Genomic DNA, 23,030 nt, shown 5'->3' on the forward strand with positions numbered 1-23,030 from the left:
GTTAACACCATTTTATGGCCATAAAACCATGTTAACACTATTTTAATAGCCGAATATAATTTTTTAAAAAACAGAGAAATAGTCAAACAATAAACCAATCCAAACAAAGTTACAAAATCAAATTGGTTAGGTTTTACACACCTATCCTTGACAGTGTAACATGGTTCCATGATCTCAAGCTTAGCAGCAAACAATGCAACAAACCCTTGACTATATTCAAGTACACCATCAGAGTCTATGAACTTAATTTATGAACTTTGCAAATAGGTTTAGGTCTCTAATTAAGTTTTTTTAGCTTACATACTATTAATTGAGAACCCACAGTGAAAACATCTGTGACTGTACTATTAAAACATATAAGACATTTTTTTAAATCCCCTTTGCTTTTAAAAATATTTACAACAATGCCATTATGTTTTAATTTTAATTAAAAATATGAAAATTATTTGTATTATTGTTAAAGGAATATTTTCTAATTTATTCAATCTCTATAATATTATTTGAGAAATCAGATTCCTATGTGTCGCTCTCACGTTCACTCTTACGATGATTGATTATACTGATACCCTTAATCAAATAAAAATATTACATTTAAAATACTATTATTTATTTTTATTTAATTTCTTTTTTAAAATTTTCCGAAAAACATATACATATAATAAAAAGGAAATTTTTTTATAAATTTAAAAAAATTTAAAAACGAAACTATATGTATATATAATATGATTTCATAAAACAAAAGTTCACAAAATAGTAATATTATATTTAAAAATAACATAAAATACACTTTTGAAGTAATAAAATACTTTCTTTATATCTATATTTTCTTAGAAGGAAAATATATATATTTGTATGTAATGTGATTTCATTAAAAACAATTTACACAAATAATATTGATATTAGAAAAAGAAATATTATTTCTTTTAAAACATAATTTTAAACAATACAAATATGAGTACATAATTTTTTTTACTACACTTGCCACAACTCATGTGAGTTGTAAAATAACCAACCTATTTTATTGTCAACATGTATATGCACAATCATACATATATAGTATGCAACCTTATTAGTTTTTGTAATAGAATCAATATTGAAAATATAGTATCTATTTTATTTTAAAATTAAACATTTTTGGTTCCATAAATATAAATTTGATAGGTTTTGGTTTAAAAACTATTTGGGTTGTTGTCAAGAGAGAAAAACAAATTACTTGGGTTTATATAAGATATTATTTGGAGTTCCTTGGAGAGCAAAAAATTAACTAATGATCCTGTGCTTATTCAACAAAACCTGAATCATTATTCTCATATACACCCAAATTATCTACAAAATGTTTTGCCATTTACAAAAATTGTTGTCTTTATAATAGGAGTTTAATTGGTTGTAGAAGGTGGTTACGTAAAATATACAAAATTAGAAATTGAGATTAGTAGGATAGATTTGGTTAATTGAAAAATAGGAGTTTTATATCATCGTGTCCTTAGAAATAGGACATTAGTGGTTATGGAACTGCTTTATTAATTTTTGTTCACGTGTTATTTAACGAAGTGGCGATCAAATTGTGCTGAAAAGTAGGATTTTAGAATTTGTGGAACTGCCGTAAAAATTAATATAGTATTGATAAAGTTATATAAGCAGTTATATTTAGATGTTATTTTTTTTTTAAAAAATTGGACACAACTATTATTAATGGGGCATGTTCATGTTCTAATAGTATACTAGATTTTTACCCGCCATTTTCAAGGGCGGAATTATTTTGTAAATATATTTTTAGTAAAAATATTATTTGTCTTTTTAAGTTTTATTATAGTGGTAGTTTATTTTTTTTTACTTTCTTTGTGATAAACATGATACATGCTAATTGTTTTAAATCATAACATGTTTAATTAGTTTGTTAGAATCATAAAAATTTGAAAATTATATTGATACTATCTTATTTTATACTATTCATTTGTATTTGTTTTTATTTGTAGTAAATATATATATCTAATACATAACTTTACCAAATTTCCAACCCGTTTTGTAAATTTTACCTTTTTATTTGATGTATTTTTTAAAATTAAATATATATTTGTAAGATTTAAGATTTTTTTTGAAATTTGTGTGTCTGGTATAGATGATAATATTTTCTAATTTAGATCACTATTTATAATAACTATGATATATATGATATTAAATAATTTTAATTTCAAATTTACAACCTTTTAGCAAGGGTGATAGGTTTTAAAGGAGCCATTGAAAAATGATTCATTTTTTTACGTTTTCGTTTGTGCTTTACGCCTTTTAGCAAGGTGATAAGTTTTAAAGGAGCCAATTGAAAAAAAAGAATTTTTACGTTGTTTATGGTTCGTTTGTGCTAATGAAAAGTTTCATCAAAAATATTTTTAATAGTGTAATTTATTTTACTACGTAATCTAGGTAAAATCTAAGATATTTTGTCAAGATATTAATGATATTAATGATTGTTCAGAAAATATTGAGTTTAAATTAATTGTTAAGATATCTAGAATCGTACCAGAAATTTAGGGAGGTTTTTGTAGCAACCATTTAACAGATAAGAAAGTGTCAATTGTTCTGTATCTTCTTTCCATCAATGTAGCAAGTTTATACAATATGCATAGATACTAAAACGTTTTCACATATTTTATGTATTTTTAAAATGTTCTTAGACTAACTCATTAATATAAAATGATGGTTACTGTATGAAACATATAATTTTCCACTATTATGATGCAACATAAAATCTTTTAATTGTATATATAAATATACAAATTAATTGTCGATGTAAAACATTTTTAAAAATGATATTCTATTGTTTTCATCTTCATCTTGTTCATTCATATGCAGGTTTTCTTGACAAAGCATTATTAGAACAGAGGATTAATCAATCCTGAATTTGTGAGACCTTGAAGAGATCTTTGTTATTGACTCAAAGACAAAAGTTATTCATCTTGGTCATTCATATGCAAATTTTCTTGATAAAGCAGGATCAGAATTCAGGGTTAAATGACTCTGAATTTTTGTTAAACCTTGAAGAGATATATGTTATCGACTCCAAGACAACTGTTATTGCCAGAGTTCTAGTTGAACGAATTGCCTTTTTGTTTATCTAGATTTGATAAGCATTGTGGTGTTGATGATGTAATACGTAGCTTTGGAAGTTTTGGTAAATTTTGGGAACGATTATGATTGTTCATATAACTAAATATTGACTAACCAAATTAACAGAGTATATTTTATATTAATGAAACACAATTTGAACAGTTCCAAAACTTAAACCGAATTTTTAAATGGTGGTTTAAATGAAGATTGGTTTAGTTTAGGGACATTTGCTAAAACCAACCCAAATATTCAAGTCAAATGTAAAAGTGTACCCCACTTTCAGTCAAATGCAAAACCAACCTAAAGGAGTAGTGAAAGTACTATTTCACCCTTATGACCAAACAAAAAACATAAATGTATTTTACGTTTCTATCCTTTGGAAGTCTACACGTAATAAAAGAAGTCTACATATATATAGACTTCCTACGAAGTCTACTTTATAGACTTGTTTTGTAGTCTACACTCTAATTTGGTCTACTAATTTAATTTTGAAAATGTATAAAAATAATTATTGTGATATTTTTAATTAATCATCAATATAATGGATAATATGAAGTAAATAAATTAAAATTTCATATAATCGAACAATTTTGAAGAATATATACTAATTTGGTTATCATGTGCTAGACTATGTTCATAGTTTAGAAACAAAAGGTTCTAACATGTTATGTCTTTTAGTAGTTGATTTCATAGGGTTAGATTTTAGATTTTGTTTTTTTTTTGTTTTATTAACTTAAATCTGCATATTAATGTTTAGTAGTTTATATTTTGTATAAATGAGACTTTTTGATTATCAAGCAAAACATTTAGGGTTTGATATTTGTGGTTTAGGGTTTCGTAGACCTACAATAAAGTCTATTTATCTGAAGACGTCTTTTTCAGTCTATATTTTTCAATTTGTTTTACAAAAAATCATTATATTTAAACTAAGTTAAGTTCCTTAAGAATAAAAAAGTGAAATCATATACTATAACTATTAAAAAATAAAGAAATAAATTTAATAAATCATATATTAAAATTATTAAAATAATAAAGAATAAACAACAATAATTAAATTATTATAGTAGACTTCCAAAAAGGTCTACTATGTTATAGTAAGATCTACTCCAAAATTTTAATTTTAGTAGACTTCAAACGAAGTCTACAGTATCGTAAATTTTAACCTAGTTACATTTTTGTCTCCCTATATAAACAAAATTTATTCAATCTCTCTCTAAAGTGGCTGCACAAGTTCTTAAAACTCTCTCCCTTCTCTCTAAAACTTTCTCTCTTCTCTCTAAAATTCTCTCAATTGTTTCTAAATCTCTCTCATTATCTTCTTTCTCTCTAAAATTTTCTCAAGTCTTTCTCACAATATTTCTTGTCATTTTAGATATTATGATTCATGGTTTTCATCTTCTCCTTTAAAAAATGTAAGTTTTAGATCTATAGATTTTAAATGTGTATTTTATGTTTATTTCTCACAATATTATCTTTTTTTGGTAGGTATTATCACTCATGGATTTCATCATCTCCTCTAAAAATGTAAGTTTTAGATTAATAGATTTTAAATATGTATTTACATGTTTATATTCAAATAAATTTATAGATCAAGCTCTCTACATTAATTTGCTACTAGTTTACCTTATAAATTATATTATGTAAAGTATTTTCAGATTTAAAATTATTTTCACATTTCAAAATATATAGATTTTTTCAGATCTGAAAATTATCAGACAGTGTAGACTTCTAAAGAAGTTTACTAAAGCTTGCAGACTTCATATGAAGTTTACTAAACCATAAAGTTTAAGCAGACTTCATTGGAAGTCTACAAAAATATGACTTTAATTTTTTTTCTATGTTTTTTAATAATTTTATCTTATTTTGCAGGTATTTTCTTCCATAGTTGTTCTCTTCTCCTCCTAGAAATGTAAGGTTTACATCTATAGATTTAAAATATGTGTTCTAGTATTTATATTCAAATAAAGTTACATATTAAAATTCATATTAATATGTCTTTAATTTATAACTATTTTGTCTATTAAATCATATTTTTAAAAGTTTTTTAGATTTAAACTTATTTCATATTTTTAATGTATTATTTTTCAGATCTATTTTTTTTGATAGAGTAGACTTCATTTGAAATCTACTTAAAACTTACGGCTGGTAGACTTCAAATGAAGTCTACTAGCCTTGAATTTTAAGCAAATTTCATTAGAAGTTTACTCAAATATGATTTTAATTTTTATCTTATTTTTTAAAATTTTATTTTATTTTGCAGGTATTCTCTTCCAATATTTTCAAATCATCTTCCCAAAAATGTAAGCTTTCCATATATTCATTATAAGATATTTTGTGTTTATAATGAACTAAATTTATAGATTCATACATTATCTTTTTGCTTTGTTACAAGGATGACAAAAAACCATTTTTGAAATATTTTCCAGAACAAAGTATTTTCAAATTTTCTAAATGCACACTTTTAAATATGAAAATTTTCCATTAGTGTAGACTTCAACTAAAGTCTACTAAACAATAACTTTACGTAGACTTAATAAAAAGTCTACTAAAATATGATTTTATTTTTTATCTTATGTTTTTCTCATAACTCTATCTTATTTGGCAGGTACTTTTTCCAAGACTTTATTTGAAGCATCAAGATTATGAAAAATCAAACATACTCAAGAATAATTTTTAATATATTGCTCTGTAATAACTTTCATAATAAAATATTAATTTTTAAATAATTTTTTAATGCATAATCTATAAACATTGTATTCATTTTTAGTTGTTTTCACTTGTATGATATTATTAATTTTTTGTTAGATATCAATTTTTTCACAAGATCTAACCAACCAAACAAGTAAAACCACCATAAGCTAAAATAATAACTAACACACATGTGAGAAGAAGAAAATCTATACAAAATTTTCCCAAAAATTTTCAAGAATAATACTAATCAAAACAATTTGCAATAAGTATCAAGTGTATAATTATAACACATTAAATTGTGAAATTCATCCAAGACCATTAAAATTTTACTAACATACACTGTAAAATAATTAAATCATGAAAAAATATGATGAATAATACACAAATACACTTTTAATAGAATTTACGACGTAGACTTCAACTGCAGTCTACATTTGTAGATTTACAAAAACGTCTACACTTATTATTTAACATATAGTCAATCCAAATTTTTTTAGTGTATTGGCGCAGGCTTGATACACAAAGGCGTACAAAGTGTGTCTTAGATAACTCGATCAAGTTCCGTACTTGTCGATTATTCGTGACAGGCATAAGAGGAGTATATTCCTATTCGGAGTCATTTGTTTTAAATGATGTTTGGTAAGGAATAGGTTAGCACCATCTTCTCAATTTTGTTGTCCAGATCATAATCTTCTTGTGTCATTTCAAGAAGTTTACCATGTGTACAGCCATCATGCACAAGGAACATTCTTCAACCTTTCCGATTCTTCATCTTTTTCGAATATTTTGTCACCCAAAATGTCTTTGGCCCATACTTCACACTCGCTCTAAGTTTCCAACCACATCCTTGAACACGACACTTAGCCACATACAGAGTTTTTGTTGTCTTATATGCTGAAAATGTAAAATTATATTCCACAGTCACCGACTTCAGCTTTGAAACAAGCTCAGCCTTACTAGCAAAACTATAAACGAAGACTTAGAAATACGTCTACAATTATTAGCTAACAACATTGTCAAATCAAATGAATTATACCTTCATAATTATAAAAAAAAAATTATTTTCAAAATCACTCAAACCCATTAGGATTAACTAACACACACTGTCAAACAAAAAAACTAGAAAAAATTTAATGAATAATACACAAATTCACATTTTTATAGATTTTTCTATGAAGACTTAATATTTAGTCTCTGAAGATGTTGACGTTCTTTTCAGTTTACAGACGTAGACTGTCAAATAGGTCTACTCTTTGGGTTGGTTTTTGCAATTGACCATTTTACGGGTTGCTTTCTATAGTTGAATAAAAGTTGTAATTTTGTACATGTAGACTTTCATTTCAGTCTACAATTTAAAAAGGTTACTTTTTGCAATTGACCAGAATTCATCCAAGATTTGACTTTCAGAACTAGACTTCATATGCAGTCTACATGTTTGAATTTTTTTGAAAGAGGTTAGTTTTGCAATTGACCAAGTTTGACTTCAAATCAGTAGATTAAAATGAACGTCTACGGGTGTGTAGACTTCTTGTGAAGTCTACTCTCAAATCCGACGGGTTGGTTTTGCATTTGACCAAAATAAAAAAGTAGACTTTATACGCAGTCTACATTTTTTTTTTAAGATAAGAAGACTGCATATGAAGTCTACAATTTAATAAATTTTTGATTGCTTTTTAAACTTTTTGGTCAAACACAAAACTAACCTATTCCACGAAGTCAAAGTTTTGGTCAAATGCAAAACTGACCTTTTATAGACTTTGTTGGCAGTCTACATTTTGTAGACTTCCGTTGAAGTCTATTTTGAAAAGTCAAAAGTTCGGTCAAATGAAAAACTAACCTCTTTTAGGTAGACGTCTTAGTAAGTCTACCGAAAGTTTTATTTTTGTTGTCAAAGGTAAAGACGGAGACTACTGGGGAAGTCTGCGTTAGAAAAAAAATTTGTCTGCTCAATTGCAAAACTAACCCGTGCGTTGACAAATAGACTGCATCGTAAGTCTCCACGGAGGCGTAGACATACAAAACAGTCTACCGTCGCGACACAGATCTGAAAAAGAACGAAAACCATGTAAATAGTTACATTTTTCATGTGTAAAGCTTGTTTCCAACCTTTTCAACCGTCCAAACTCCAAATATGAGCAAAAAGAAGCATCTTTAACGATTCACTAATGAAGAAACTCGAAAATATGAAGTTTGTGATTATGAAAATGATAGTTATGAGAGTTTTTAGATGGAAATGTAGAGGAGATGAGAGAAAATGAAGTTTTTTGGGTTATAATGAGAAAAAAAGTGGTTGAAAATTGAATTCTAGAGCTTTAGAGCTCAAAAATGGTGGTTCATGGTGGTTGGAAAAATTGATGATGATGGCATTTTTGTAAATAAGAAGAAATGGTTAGGGTGTATTTGATTTTTTGTTAATTTCGAAATTAATAAAAAAATAAATAAAAATGACAATTTTGTGAATAATTCAAAAACATAAGGATAGTATGGAAATTTTATTGATGAATAGTATGGACAAAAAAAAAAGGGTTGGTTTTGGATTTGACTTGAAAATATGGGTTGGTTTTGAAAAACACCCTTTAGTTTAAGTATGTTGGTTACCATATAAATTTGTATATGAAACATATCTTATATATTAAAACAGAAGTCACAACCTTGATTCATATGTGATTTTTTTTTAAATGGACCTAATGGACCTATTCATAGAAATTCATACTATATTTTAATTCAGACTAATAATAAATATAATTTTAAAATATTTTAATCATAGTATCTTTTGATATCCTTTCATTTTAAATATAAATATATTTATTTTAAAATTCTAACAAAACTGTTTAAAAAGATTTTTACAAGATCTTACTTTTTGAAATTATATTTAAATATTTTCATTAATTTCGAAATTAGTTTAAAATATTATTATACATTAATATATTCAGTTATATAAAATGAAAAATAAAAAAAATGTATAATATTTTAGTTATTATATAATCATAATCAATCATGTTAAATTAAAATTATTATATTGAGCTAAATATAATAAAATTTTATTAAATTTATATATTTATATATTTTATTTTCGTAATTATAAAATATGTATGTTCAAAAATAAAATCTAATATGTTGGTAAGATGGGTTAACATTATCAAACTATATAATACATGTATAAAAATTAACATGTGTTTCTTTAAAGTTAATAATATAAAATCTTTGTAACTACTTTAATCATAATATATTTTCATTTTAAATATAATATATATTTATATATTATATTTTAAAAATTCTAATAAATCTGTGTAATATTTAAACAATAACTTAATGTATTTTAAGTTATCGTTTATAAATGAAAATAAATAAATTATATCATATTTTGTCTACTTTTATAGTTATGATCATGTTAAAATATAATTATTATACTAAAATAAATATGATAAAATTATATTCAATTGATAAATATAAATTTTATTTTCATAAATATAAACTATTTATTTAAAATATAATATGATGATAGAACGGCTTAAAATTAACAAACTATATAATACATGTCTAAAAATTAACATATCTTACACTTTTATATATACAATAATAAATTATCTAAAATGAATAAGCATAAAAATATTGGTAAAAAGAAATCCTGTTTTGAAATACGGGTCAGAATTTAGTATAAATTAAATATAAAATATTTTTTAAATATATTTTCTCATGAATATATTAATTTGCTTAATAACTAAATGAAAATACAATAAGATAAATATATAATAAGAAGTGACAAATACATAAGGTTTAAACAATTAATTAATTATAACATGTAAATTATAAAATTATTGTATTTGAAATAGTTATATAAATATTTAAGTATATGATTAACATTTAAAATATATACCACTTATGTTCTAAAACAATAATTTATGTATAGAAAAATGAAAACAAACACCCGTGCGGTTGCACGGGTCAAAATCTAGTTTTAATATTAAGTCACAACATTGTTTAATAAGCCCAAATTAAAAACATGCCATGGTAATTTCAAATAGAACTCTATTTTAATAGAGTAGATTGATTTCTGAAATGCATATAGTACAAGTGTATTTTTATGCAACTTGACAAAAAAAATTACCAAAAATTATATTAAATTAAATTAATATCAAACACAAATATGATTACAAAAAAAACACAAATATAAAAATTAAATTTCTCAAAAAAATTTAAACAGACAATATACTCGCCTTTTAAAGAGCGGGTCATAATCTAGTTTCATGTAAAATACCGTACTTGTCTAAAACAGAAAATAAAACTTTTTGTTTGTTCTAAATTTTTTTTGATGAAAAAGAATATTTGTTCTAAATTTTACAATAACGCACATGATACAAATTAGCTTGAGTTATATATGGTGCGTTATTGATAATTCATGTGCGTGTTTAGTTAGTTTATTTACTCACATGATACAAATTAGACTGATTTTTTTTTTTTGCTTAACATTTAGACTGAGTTTAATTTAAATGTTTGTGCATTAACTCTTTTTAACAGTTATCCAAATATATTTATTTATTTTATTAATGTATATAGATATAACTAAAATATTCAGAGCAGTTGATGTGTATTTATATCTAATTCTCTAACTAAACCAAAATCTGATTTTCAAATATTTAAATCTATTTTATAAACTGAAATATCTTTATTTGATTTTCAAAATTACTGACAAAAACAAAATATCCAAAAAATCTAATAACTAAAAGTCTAGAATATATAAAACAAAATAAATCTATACTAATAAAGTAGCTCAGAAAGGCTCCAGGTGAAGCCACGTCAGCAGACCCTGTTTGTTTTGTTGACACGTGTCGAAGGGAGAGGGGATTTCGTTTTTTCCGCGTGAAACTTTGATTCAGGAAAGGGATTTCGTTTTTGATTTATTGGGCTTTAATGATATCCCAAGCCCGTTTGTGGTTAAGGTTTGGTGTTTCTTTGAGATTGCGATCTTCGCCGTCCTCTTTCCATCGTCTCCGATTTCGGCTCCTCACTGTAACGTATTGCTTCTCATTGAAATTGATCTTTAATTTGGTCATCAAGCTTTACCCCACCTCTCTTCCCACTCCATCTCATTTACTCTCATTGACGATCCGCATTTGTAACAGATCGAAGGTGTCGCTATAAATAAGTGTGTCTTGGAACGATGAGGATCTACAGCTTTGAGATTTATAGCTTTTGTATTAGTTTTTTTTTTGTGAACCATAAATAATAAATCTTTGGCAGGTCGTCAATGGATTCCGACGTGGTGGAGATTGCTCCTCCTGCATTTGCTTTGGGTTCTACAACTCTGGAAATCCAAAAAGGTCGAATCTTTCTATCCTTTTGTGTAGTTAATGTATAAATCATGGGCCGTACTTGAGCAGCTTCTTATAAATCTTATCAACTCCATTGATTGTGCTCCAGAAACAGAGCTCCTCAAACTCGAGTGTAAGCTTCCCTGGAGGTAATGTGATTATAGATCGGAATGGCATAAGAACAGATGCGGTAGAGTTCCCAAGTTTAGCAACCAGTGGGTTCCGAATGTAAGCTTCCATTACGTCTGGTTTGTTCAGCCGCTCTCTCTATGTGATCTAGCATATGTATGTCATCGTTGTACTGTATTGTGTGCTCTCTCAAATTGCGTATTAATGAACTTCATATAGTGAAAAGTATGTGTTTGAAAAAAAATATGTGTTTGTGTAACATCTATTCCATTCTCTATTGTTGCTTAAAATCTTAAGATCTTGTCTGAGGCTTCACATGGTTATTACGTTTCTCCTGATGCAATGTCTAGAGATTTGCCTTCTTATGAATTTAGTAATGCCAGCATTAAACTTATGATATTATTGTTATGTGCAAAATCTATTTTACACTTGTGTTTTCTTATCTCTAAATTTACTGAAAAAAACTGATTCCATCTGAAATAAGTTATGATGCTTAGATCTCTGGAGTGCGTCACTAAAAACGTGTGGAGAAAGGGTCAAGGATTTTCTGGCTTCAGCAAGTCCGGGCCGAGCACTGTCTCAAAGTGATGGTTGTCAACAGCTGTTTTATTATGTTGGAAAATCATTGTCTAATAAATCTCAAGGTATAATATTCTCCAAGTCATACTCGAAACATATTTCCTTATGTATTTGCTCTTTTTATTTCATACTTTAACATGCAGCAACGGGAGGGCCTGGTGGCGTTGCTGGGTTTAGAATCGCAGATCTCTGGCGGTTTTCTTAACAAGTATTAGTCATCGATTTCTTCTGCTTTCTGTGATAATGATTTTTGGTTCTGTAATAAGATATTTTCCTTTCATTTGGCTGCCTTAGACTCAATGTAACTTATGATTCTAATGATTTAAATTCCAATCAGCTTCATGTTATTTAACGATGACCATGACAAAACAAACAGCCGCCAACTACACTCACCTTCACTGGCGGCCTATAGAGCACTACATCAACAAGATTCCAACTTCTACAAAACTCTTCTCGCCTTCAGCTACAAACTATTGCTCTGTTCCTTATCTGTTATAAATTTTGCATTACGATTTATCAAGGAAAAGAAAGCATGCGACTGGTCGTGGATCAAAAAATATTTTTAATAGAGATTTTTTTTTTATTATTATAATAATATATATGTAAATAAATCATATTTATTATCAATAATTATTTATAATGCGTTACATAAATTAATAAAGTGAATACTTTGAAAGCACAGAATAATTTTATTTATGTGATTAATATATATCTGTAGTATTTTGTCACAAATATGTATTGTTTGTTAAAACGAACTAAAATAAGCTAAATAAATTATAAATGAGTTTTCAAAAAACATAAATACAATTGGATAACTAATTAAAGAGAATTCCACTATAACTATATTAGCAAAACTAAAAGGTATATTAAAATAATGAGCCAAGTTTTTCAATTAGTATATCGAAAAAAAAAACAGTATGTAAGCTGAGCGAGCAAATATAAGAAAACATCTTTTTCAAAAAAAAAAAAATCAATAGTAGGTTTTAATTAGTTAAGAAAAAAAATGAATTGAAACCATGAGAAAAAAGAACTGAACAAACATTGGTTGGAGGCAGCCAAATCTATCAAAATACTTAATGATATCAACAAATCTATAAAACATTTAACTATTTAGTTAGAATTAGCTATTGAGATTTGTCTGCATTATAAACGTGGGTGTAATTAAGCTTATTTATTGAGAGAAATTTATGGGTCATTATATACTTTTTATTAAAAAATTGAATTAAAATGAATTCAGATTAAAAAAAAAAAAACAATACTCAATTGACAACAAAAGACACAAAAATAAGGAAAATTTCCAATATACAACAAAAGCAATATCTCACACAAGAAAGAAAATCCCTTACATTAACAATTCACATCGTCTGCCAAGGCAATCCCCAAAACGACAAACCACAATCAAACAACCTACTATGCCAAGCAGTTCAGTCTACAAGAAAATACTTTGATTAGTGATCACCAGAATACTAGATATTGATTGGTATAGTAGTTGGGTCAAATGATTGTACCATTTCAATCAGGTTTTAAAATTTTTAATTTAATTTTAAATAAAATAAATAAATACAATATATATATATAACTATATAATTAATTTGTATAAGATTTTATATTATTTTTAATTCAATTCAATATAAAACAATAATTTTTTAAAAATAATATAAAAGATAATGAAAATAATTATTTTAGATAAATATTAAAGTCATAATCTCGAGATAGTAATGCTGCAATCAATTGTGTTGGAATTATTGTACGTGATGGGAAGAGTAAAATTAAAATCAGCAGTTATGTTATATTGTTGCTGGCTGTCATGACGTATTGGCTATTCTCGTGAATAAGGAAGCTGGAGTTGGGATGGTGAATCTCATGGTACATTAAATTGTATATTCTTTATGTATTTTTCATTTGATTTATACTTTCTTTATTTTCTCTTTATGTAGTTTTTTTGTGTGTTTTATATTTAAAGATATCAGTAATATATGAGTTTTGATTTAGAAGTTATCTTACTTCATTGAAAACTGAAAGTGGATAGATTTAAATATTTGATTGGAATCAATAATATTTGATTAAAACAAAATAAATTATACAATATTTGGTAACTTTCTAACCGTCTATGTTTAGTGGGTCTCTCGCGTATGTTCATTTGGGCATGTAGGCTAGATCAAGTGGTACGTTAATTTTTGGAAGGTCAAAAATTTTGTTTACTGATCTTAAAAATACCATATGACTTTTACACGTGTTTTGATTTCACTCACACAATATCAATAATCAAACCTAAAATATTAATTATATTTCATTTAATGAGTGTTTTAAAAACTGGTTTGGATCACCCGGTTAAACTGTGATTCGTTCTTCTATCTTATTACATGTGTTAAAAATCCATATTTGTCTTGTGACATAGTTATTTAAAAGTTAGCTATATATATTATATATCATATTTATAATCAACTTTGAATATTTTAAACGAAGAACCAAACCAAACAAAAAGGTTTCAAATAGAATAATCATAAGAAAAATTATATAGAGTAACACCAAAATATATTTTTATTCCACAATATTACTTAAGAGAGAGAGAAAAATAATTTATTTCTATAAATCAATTATATTATTTTAAAATTTGTTAACTTCTAAAATATTTTTAAAATCACATTATTCATAATATTTATCTAGAAAAATAGTAAAAAAATTCACCAACCAACCATTATTCAGGGCTGGTATGGAGCATAGACAAGAGAACCGACCGCTTAAAGCATCATATTTTAAGCAAAAAATTTAGTTGTATACATGGCATAATTTTTTTTTATATGAATAACAATTGCTCATACACCACATCAGGCATATTGACTAAGCTGCTCTTCGGGTCGTATCGATTGGTTGCATAAAGTTTTAAGTGAGCTTAGAGAATCAAGAAAAAAATGAAAATGTTAGACTGGCATTGCGTTTATTCTATCAAAACGCACATATCCTGCAAACCACATTAGTCACAGTTACACCATACCACACTTTAGTTTCACACTATTTATATTATCAAAACCTTTCAGACTTTCAGATATGCCTTCGGATACTGTGTGTTTATAACCGATATGCTTCTGATGGAATCGAGAAGAGTATGACACTATCTCACAAGATATGTGGTTGTGAGTCTTGTGACCATTTACATAAGCTTTTTTTTTTTTTTTGTAACTTATTTACATAAGCTTTTCACCGTTTACATTTTACAAGGAAGAATCATTTTCACACAAACGGTGTATGGGTCAAACCAATCTCAACATAAATGTTCTTTATCATCAAATACATGCATTAATACTGACTTTTCTTTTGGGTATAAATATAGACTAATTTGTATCAATGACTTCACAAAACCAAGCGTTGAAATGGACATGATCCATGCGATATGGAGTTCAACAAAAATGAATGCAATATATGCATACCTATACGCCCATCGTATGGTAGTGGAATGATTTTTGAATCGTTTCCAATAAATGGAAATAATATCAGCTAATGAAAAGATTTGTTCTTACAGTTTCGTTATAACTTTGTAATTTTGATTTGAATGAATGAAATTTAGTCGGCAAAAAAAAAATGTTATTGTAAATGTTATTTTGTTCTCAAAATAAAAAGAAAAACTGTTGGTCTCGCTCAATTGTATAACACCTAGTGCTTACATAATTGGGTTCTTATTGATCCTAATAAGACAAAACGAGGACTATCCGAAACTATTAAAGATTGTGGTGTTATCTGCAAATACTGGTAATACATATTTACAACAATCATATTAATACCAGAAACCCTAGTCTCTCCCCATCTTCCTTTTTTTTTTCTCTTTCTCACCACTCTTGTTTCACGGCGACCAGGTTAGTGCTAAATTTCGTGTCCCTGAGAGTGATTGGATCTCTCTGCTATTGCCATCGGATCTCATCGAATTCATCTTCTCTGAATTTTCATCAGTTAATCGAATCGGATATGTTTTAACCAAATCGAGTTTCATCCTTATTGATTCTTTCAGGCAAATTTAAGAGTATCTACTTCGAGTCAAGCTTGTTCGTCTGAAACATGGCGAATTTTGCCAAACCTGAGAACGCACTGAAGCGTGCTGATGGTAAGTTGACGAATCACATGCCCATAGATTTGGTTTTAGGGTTGTATGAGATTGACATATTACGACGTGTCTTTGCAGAGTTGATCAACGTTGGACAGAAACAAGATGCCCTCCAGGCACTTCACGATCTCATCACCTCCAAGAGGTACAGAGCGTGGCAGAAACCTCTTGAGAAGATCATGTTCAAGTATCTTGATCTCTGTGTCGACTTGAAGAGGGGCCGTTTCGCCAAGGATGGGTTGATCCAGTACCGTATTGTTTGCCAGCAAGTTAATGTGAGCTCCTTGGAGGAAGTTATCAAGCACTTCCTGCACCTTTCCACCGAGAAGGCTGAGCAGGCTCGCTCTCAGGCCGATGCATTGGACGAGGCTCTTGATGTCGATGACCTTGAAGCTGACCGAAAGCCTGAGGATCTGCAGCTGAGTATCGTCAGTGGGGAGAAGGGGAAAGATAGATCTGACCGTGAGTTGGTCACTCCCTGGTTCAAGTTTCTCTGGGAGACTTACAGAACAGTGCTTGAGATTCTGAGGAACAACTCAAAGCTGGAAGCACTTTATGCGGTTAGTATTCGTCTAGGATAAGCTTATTTGAACATTTCCTTAAATCTTTAGTTGATTAAGGTCTATTTTCTTGTAGATGACAGCACATAAAGCGTTCCAGTTCTGTAAGCAGTACAAGCGAACAACAGAGTTCCGTAGGCTTTGTGAAATTATCAGGAACCATTTGGCGAACCTGAACAAATACAGAGACCAAAGGGACAGGCCTGACTTATCAGCACCCGAGAGCTTGCAGCTTTACCAGGACACAAGGTTTGATCAGTTGAAAGTTGCTACTGAGCTTGGACTTTGGCAGGTGTGTGTTTTGTTTCCACTTGCTCCTTATTGTGTCTCTTCTAAGAGTGGTTGGTTCCTGATGTATCTTTTTTTTTCTAGGAAGCTTTCCGTTCTGTGGAAGACATATATGGATTAATGTGCATGGTCAAGAAGACGCCCAAGTCATCTTTGTTGATGGTCTATTACTCCAAATTGACTGAGATCTTCTGGATTTCTTCTAGCCAACTTTACCATGCGTATGCGTGGTTCAAGCTGTTCAGTCTGCAGAAAAATTTCAACAAGAACTTGAGCCAAAAGGATTTGCAGCTAATAGCATCATCTGTTGTTTTGGCCGCGTTATCTGTGCCACCGTTTGATCGGGCTCAGAGTGCTTCCCATATGGAACTTGAAAATGAGAAGGAACGCAATTTGAGGATGGCCAACCTCATTGGATTCAATCTTGAACCTAAATTCGAGGGCAGAGATATGGTAACATAGGATCTTTATTGTTATATATATTTCACCTTTTATTTCTGATTTGTTAACTCTAGTTCCATGCATTTCTTTTCCAGCTTTCAAGGTCAGCTCTTCTGTCTGAGCTGGTGAGTCTCTAGTAGCCACATCACAGTTGATATTATATGTATCGCCTTGCAGGCATCTGATTTTCCATGTTTATTGCGCAATTAGGTTTCTAGAGGCGTTTTGAGCTGTGCGTCTCAGGAGGTGAAAGACCTCTTCCATGTTCTGGAGCATGAGTTTCACCCTCTTGATCTTGGCTCCAAGATTCAGCCTTTACTGGAAAAAATATCCAAATCTGGTGGGAAGCTGTCGTCAGCTCCGTCTTTACCCGAAGTGCAGCTCTCCCAATATGTTCCTTCTTTGGAGAAGCTAGCAACTCTGAGGCTACTTCAACAGGTAAATCATTACAACTTAATCTTAGCCCTTTTATCCGGTGGTTTCTCCCGTTTATGTAAAAAAAGTGTGTTGTGATTATTTTTCCAGGTGTCTAAGATATATCAGACTATAAGAATTGAGAGTTTGTCTCAGTTGGTACCCTTCTTTGAGTTCTCAGTGGTAGAGAAGATATCTGTTGATGCTGTGAAGAACAACTTTGTTGCCATGAAAGTTGATCATATGAAGGGTGTTGTAATTTTTGGAAATTTGGTAAGCTTCTGTTGATGCTTTAGTTCAACACTGCCCATCATTGAGTGGTATAACTTAACTTTGGACCCTACGGTAGATACTAAATTTAGTCAACTGCTTTCCTATTAGGGTATTGAGTCTGATGGACTGAAGGATCACCTGGCTGTTTTTGCCGAGTCCTTGAACAAAGTAAGAGCTATGTTGTATCCTGTTCCAAGTAAAGCATCAAAGCTAGGTGGCATTGTACCAAATCTAGCAGATACTGTTGAGAAGGAGCACAAAAGACTACTTGCTCGGAAATCAATCATTGAAAAGAGGAAGGAGGATCAAGAGCGGCAGCAACTAGAAATGGTATTGTGTTTTTTTTTTCCAGGCTGCGTTTCATACTTCTCTATCAACGTTGTGTCATTCGTTTGATACTCATTCTTTGATTTGATTTTTACTTTTGAAGGAACGTGAAGAGGAACAGAAACGGCTTAAACTTCAGAAGCTAACCGAGGAGGCAGAACAGAAGAGGCTTGCGGCAGAGCTTCAGGAGAGAAGGAAACAAAGAATTCTGAGGGAGATAGAGCAGAAGGAGCTTGAAGAAGCTCAGGCGTTGCTGGAGGACACAGAGAAACGCATGAAAAAGGGAAAGAAGAAGACACTTTTAGATGGGGTAAGCTTATTAACACAATATGTAAGATGTTATAGCTCCCTGGGTTTAACTAATATTGGTTCAAATAAAATGTAGGAGAAGGTGACAAAGCAAAATGTGATGCAGATGGCCTTGACTGAGCAGGTCAAGGAAAGGCAGGAAATGGAGAAAAAACTCCAAAAACTTGCCAAGACTATGGATTATTTAGAACGAGCAAAGAGAGAAGAGGCTGCTCCAGTGATTGAAGCTGCATATCAGCGAAGACTGGTAGAGGAAAGAGAGTTTTATGAACGCGAGCAACAGGTAAAACATCCCATTCCTTTTAACTCGGTTCTGAATTGAAGTGTATAAGATCCTTAAACACTCTTCTCCTTTTCAGCGTGAAGTTGAACTCAGTAGAGAGCGTCATGAGAGTGACTTGAAGGAGAAGAGCAGATTGTCCAGAATGTTGGATTTTAAGGTCAGTTATAAAATGTTAAATTGTTTCTCTGAATCTTCATCTCTTCATATGATTTTCTGTGTAAGCGTACTCATAATCAAAACTATGTGCAGGAAAAATTCCAAGAGGAAGTGATTAGTCGTCGTCAAGCAGAGTTTGACAGAATAAAGACAGAGAGAGAGGAGCGCATCAGCCAAATAATTCGAGCCAGGAAGCAAGAAAGGGATATCAAGAGGAAGCAGATGTACTATTTGACATGTGAAGAGGAAAGAATAAGAAAGCTGCAGGAAGAAGAGGAAGCTCGCAAGCGTGAAGGTGAGATATGTTTCCATGAATTCACATCAGTTTACATCGATGTTTGAGTTTTTGTAAATAACCCCCTTCCTGTTTTGTTTCTGTCTTGTTTAACTCTTGTATAGAAGCTGAGAAACGCAAGAAGGAACAAGCTGAACGCAAAGCCAAGTTGGATGAAATTGCTGAAAAGCAAAGACAGAGAGAACTCGAGCTGGAGGAGAAAGAGAAGCGGAGGCGTGAAGAGGTGTTGAAGGGAACTGATGCACCACCTGCTCGCCCTGCAGAGCCTACAGTTGCTCCTGCCGCTGCACCATCAGCAGTGGCGCCATCATCAGGTTCCGGTAAATATGTTCCTAAGTGGAAGCGTCAGACAGCTGAGGCCTCAGGTCCAGCAGCTCCAACGCCCACACGACCAGCTGCAGAATCTGATAGCTGGACCAGCCGCGGACCGCCTCAGAGGTCTGACAAGTGGACCAGTGGTAGCAGCAGTGATCGCCCAAGTGGTGGTGATGCTTGGCGAAGTGGTGAAGAACGCCGGTCCCCGTTTGGAAGCTCTCGGCCCAGGCCAGCACAGCGTTGAGTTGCTTTCTTTGTTTTGGTCCCAAATCTGCACTGAATGAAAGTGATCTCTGGATCTTTCACATCACAGCCTCCTGCTCCTTTTTTTTTTTGCGCCAAATCTCTGTTCCTTTGAGGATTAAATGAAACATGCTCAATGTTTTTCTCTTGTGAGGATTTTAAAAACCTCTGAAGACTCGTTTTTGCTCTAGTATACACCAAGAGAGTTTTTCTCTTTCGTTATTCAGTTAGCTTACCGTTCATCTTTGTGTCTTAATATTTCTGCCGTAAAAATCTTACGTCGAAAAGCTACTTTTAATGCTATTTCTTGTATTTTTTGTTGGATGTGGATTAATAACCCAAACAAAGTTTTTAACTTAGAATCAGGGAGACGATCTTTATTCTTAAACTTAAGAACCTGGACTTTCACGTGAATGCATAGATGTGTATGCCTGCGGGTTGTTATTTTGGGTTGGTTAATTCGGTTTGCCGGTTTATGTGGATGCTGAATGGTCTGCAGAAGTGAACCGAAATATTTACGTTCAGTATTGGTATCAACCAAATAATTAATTTAGAAAATATTCCAAAACTTAAAAATAATTAAATCATGTATAATCTCTCTCATTTACCAATTCTTCTTCAAAACATACCACGATATTTAATATCTTAAAAACTATTTACACCAATGTTCTAAAAACGTACCCACTATAAATTTTTATATAATAATTTTTGAGAATATTATTGTTTTGCAATTTAGAATTTTTTTGATAAACACTAAACTAATCACCATATATATTTTTATTAAAATAATAATGAAAATGTTTATTAACTTTAAAACGTTTGAAAATAAAATTTCAGTACGTAAAATTAATATTATAAAATGTAAAAATATCAGAATATGTAAGCAAATATATTAACAAACAATCTATTAATATCGGGAAATATATTGTTAACCCTATCAATAACATTTTTGGAAATTTATTAGAACAAAATTATATTTCTTAGCAAAATATTATCAAATATATTTTTATCATTAAAATTATATCTAGTTTTAAAACATTAAAAATCATTTAAAAATAATGGAGGACATGTTTAAATAGACAAATTATACTATTTTGATTCTCATATATATATATATATATATATATTTATATAAAAATTTAGATAAATTTAGAAATTAATAATATTAACAAACTATATATGTTAGCATATGCTATATATATACTGGGTTATATACGGATCTTCAGATCTATTTGTGCCACCATGAATCTCCATCGGATATAAAAACATTGATCGAAACTCAAAATTATAATAGAATAACTTTACAACCATTTGTTTTCTAATAAAAGTTATAGATTCTTCCATATTTTATCAAAATGATCAAAATCTAGTTTTCTTTAAAGCAAGATCATACTCTAGAAAGATTTTTTAAAGTTGCAGATTTTAATAGAGATCATGAGTAAAGATGAATCGTATGTAAAATGATCTCTTATTTCTCAACTGACAAAATGAGTTTGGTACAAGATATATATACACTTGACTAATCCTGTAAACCAAATGAGAATCATAATACCTATTCAACTAAACCGGACTAAACCAGACTCTATACATTAATATTCCCCCTCAAGATGAAGGTGCATAAAGGTTAAAAACACCCATCTTGCTGATAATGTCTCGAAATGGAGCTGGATACAATGCCTTAGTCAACACATCGGCCAGTTGATTGTCGGTACGAACATACATTGTCTTCAAGATGCCACGGACGATGCACTCTCTCACCTTATGGCAATCAAACTCCACATGCTTGGTTCGCTCATGAAAAACAGAATTAGTAGCAATGTAAAGAGCAGCAGTGTTATCGCAATATAAGTAAGCTGGAGGAGAAAACGGCACTCGGAGAGACTTGAGAACACCACAATACCACATAATCTCCTTAGTAGCCACGCTCATAGCACGATACTCCGCCTCAGCTGTACTCATCGATACTATGTCTTGCTTCTGTGATCTCCAAGATACCAAAGAACTGCCCAGAAACATCGCATAACCTGTGACTGATCTCCTATCATCAGGACAACCTCCCCAGTCAGAATCAGAGAACCCTCGCAAGTCAAAATTATCCTCCACTCCATAGAACACACCCTGTCCAATAGTACCTTTGAGATACCTCAACACCTTATGAACAGCCTTCAAATGAATATCTGTTGGAGCACAAGAATACTGAGCAAGCTTGGATACTGCAAACGCGATGTCAGGTCTGGTATTTGTAAGATACTGAAGCTTCCCAACCAATCTTCGATACTGCTTAACATCTTCAATCAAAACTCCATCCTCCTTAGATAATTTCTGATTCGGTTCCATAGGTATGGAAGAAGGTTTACAATCAGAAAATCCCGATGCCTCCAATAGATCCAACACATACTTTCTCTGGCATAAAGAAATGCCTTCAGCTGTTCTTGCAATTTCAATGCCAAGAAAATACTTAGGTATACCCAAATCTCGTAGCTTGAAAACTGCACTTAAACTGCTGATCAACTCACTCACTCCCTCCAGAGATGTACTCGCAATGAGTATGTCATCTACATACACACTGACTATCAAGAAATGCCCCGCAAGTTCTTTGATGAACAGAGTGTGGTCTCCATGACATTGTTCAAAGCCAAAACCCAACAGAGTTGCAGAGAATTTTAAAAACCACTGCCTCGACGCTTGCTTTAAGCCATAGATAGACTTATGCAATTTGCACACTGCAGTTGGTGAGATTTGTTCCCCCTTAATCTCAGCATATCCCGGTGGAAGCTTCATGTATAATTCTTCATCCAAATCACCATTGAGGAAAGCATTGGAAATATCCAATTGATGTAAATGCCACCTCAATTTAGCAGCTAAAGCAAAGATCAAACGCACTGTAGTCATCTTAGCAACAGGAGAAAATGTATCTAGAAAATCAATGCCCTCCTGTTGTGTATAACCTTTACCTACAAGCCGCGATTTAACTCTCTCAACTGTACCATCAGGGTTAAATTTCACAGTATGAAGCCACTTACAACCTATAGCAGTTTTGCCTGGAGGCAATTCAACAACACTCCACGTTTCAGTACGATCAAAAGCTCCAATTTCCAATCCCATCGAGTCACGCCATACTTTATCTTCAAGAGCCTCGGAAAGTCTTTGAGGAATTTTGAAAGAAGTAATGGCATTTATGAAAGCACTAAAAGGCTCAGCTAAATAAGAATAA

General features: G+C 30.6%; 1 protein-coding gene across 2 annotated transcripts; it reads left to right on the forward strand.

The window, feature by feature from the left end:
* The first annotated feature begins 15,563 nt into the window (after nt 1–15,563).
* On the forward strand, nt 15,564–20,058 carry LOC106422370 (eukaryotic translation initiation factor 3 subunit A). 2 transcript variants are annotated; one of them, XM_013863161.3, is made up of 14 exons: nt 15,564–15,667; nt 15,820–15,912; nt 15,991–16,472; nt 16,549–16,764; nt 16,845–17,213; nt 17,297–17,326; nt 17,412–17,639; nt 17,727–17,888; nt 17,997–18,218; nt 18,319–18,525; nt 18,601–18,807; nt 18,884–18,964; nt 19,057–19,258; nt 19,363–20,058. In XM_013863161.3, the coding sequence occupies exons 2-14, from the start codon at nt 15,867–15,869 to the stop codon at nt 19,815–19,817; spliced, it is 2,907 nt and encodes a 968-aa protein (XP_013718615.2). In that variant the 5' UTR covers nt 15,564–15,667; nt 15,820–15,866; the 3' UTR covers nt 19,818–20,058. The 2 variants fall into 2 exon arrangements, with proteins under 2 accessions (XP_013718615.2, XP_022545628.2); XM_022689907.2 differs by lacking the exon at nt 15,564–15,667 and adding an exon at nt 15,739–15,760.
* Nucleotides 20,059–23,030: the final 2,972 nt, after the last annotated feature.

Source organism: Brassica napus, chromosome A9 (assembly GCF_020379485.1).
Source record: "Brassica napus cultivar Da-Ae chromosome A9, Da-Ae, whole genome shotgun sequence".
Lineage (NCBI taxonomy): Eukaryota > Viridiplantae > Streptophyta > Magnoliopsida > Brassicales > Brassicaceae > Brassica > Brassica napus.

Coding starts and splice junctions, on each gene's coding strand:
- LOC106422370 (XM_013863161.3), top strand. CDS start 15,867: ATGGCGAATTTTGCCAAACCTGAGAACGCACTGAAGCGTGCTGATG. Junction 15,913..15,990: donor CGCACTGAAGCGTGCTGATG/GTAAGTTGACGA, acceptor GTGTCTTTGCAG/AGTTGATCAACGTTGGACAG. Junction 19,259..19,362: donor GGAAGCTCGCAAGCGTGAAG/GTGAGATATGTT, acceptor ACTCTTGTATAG/AAGCTGAGAAACGCAAGAAG.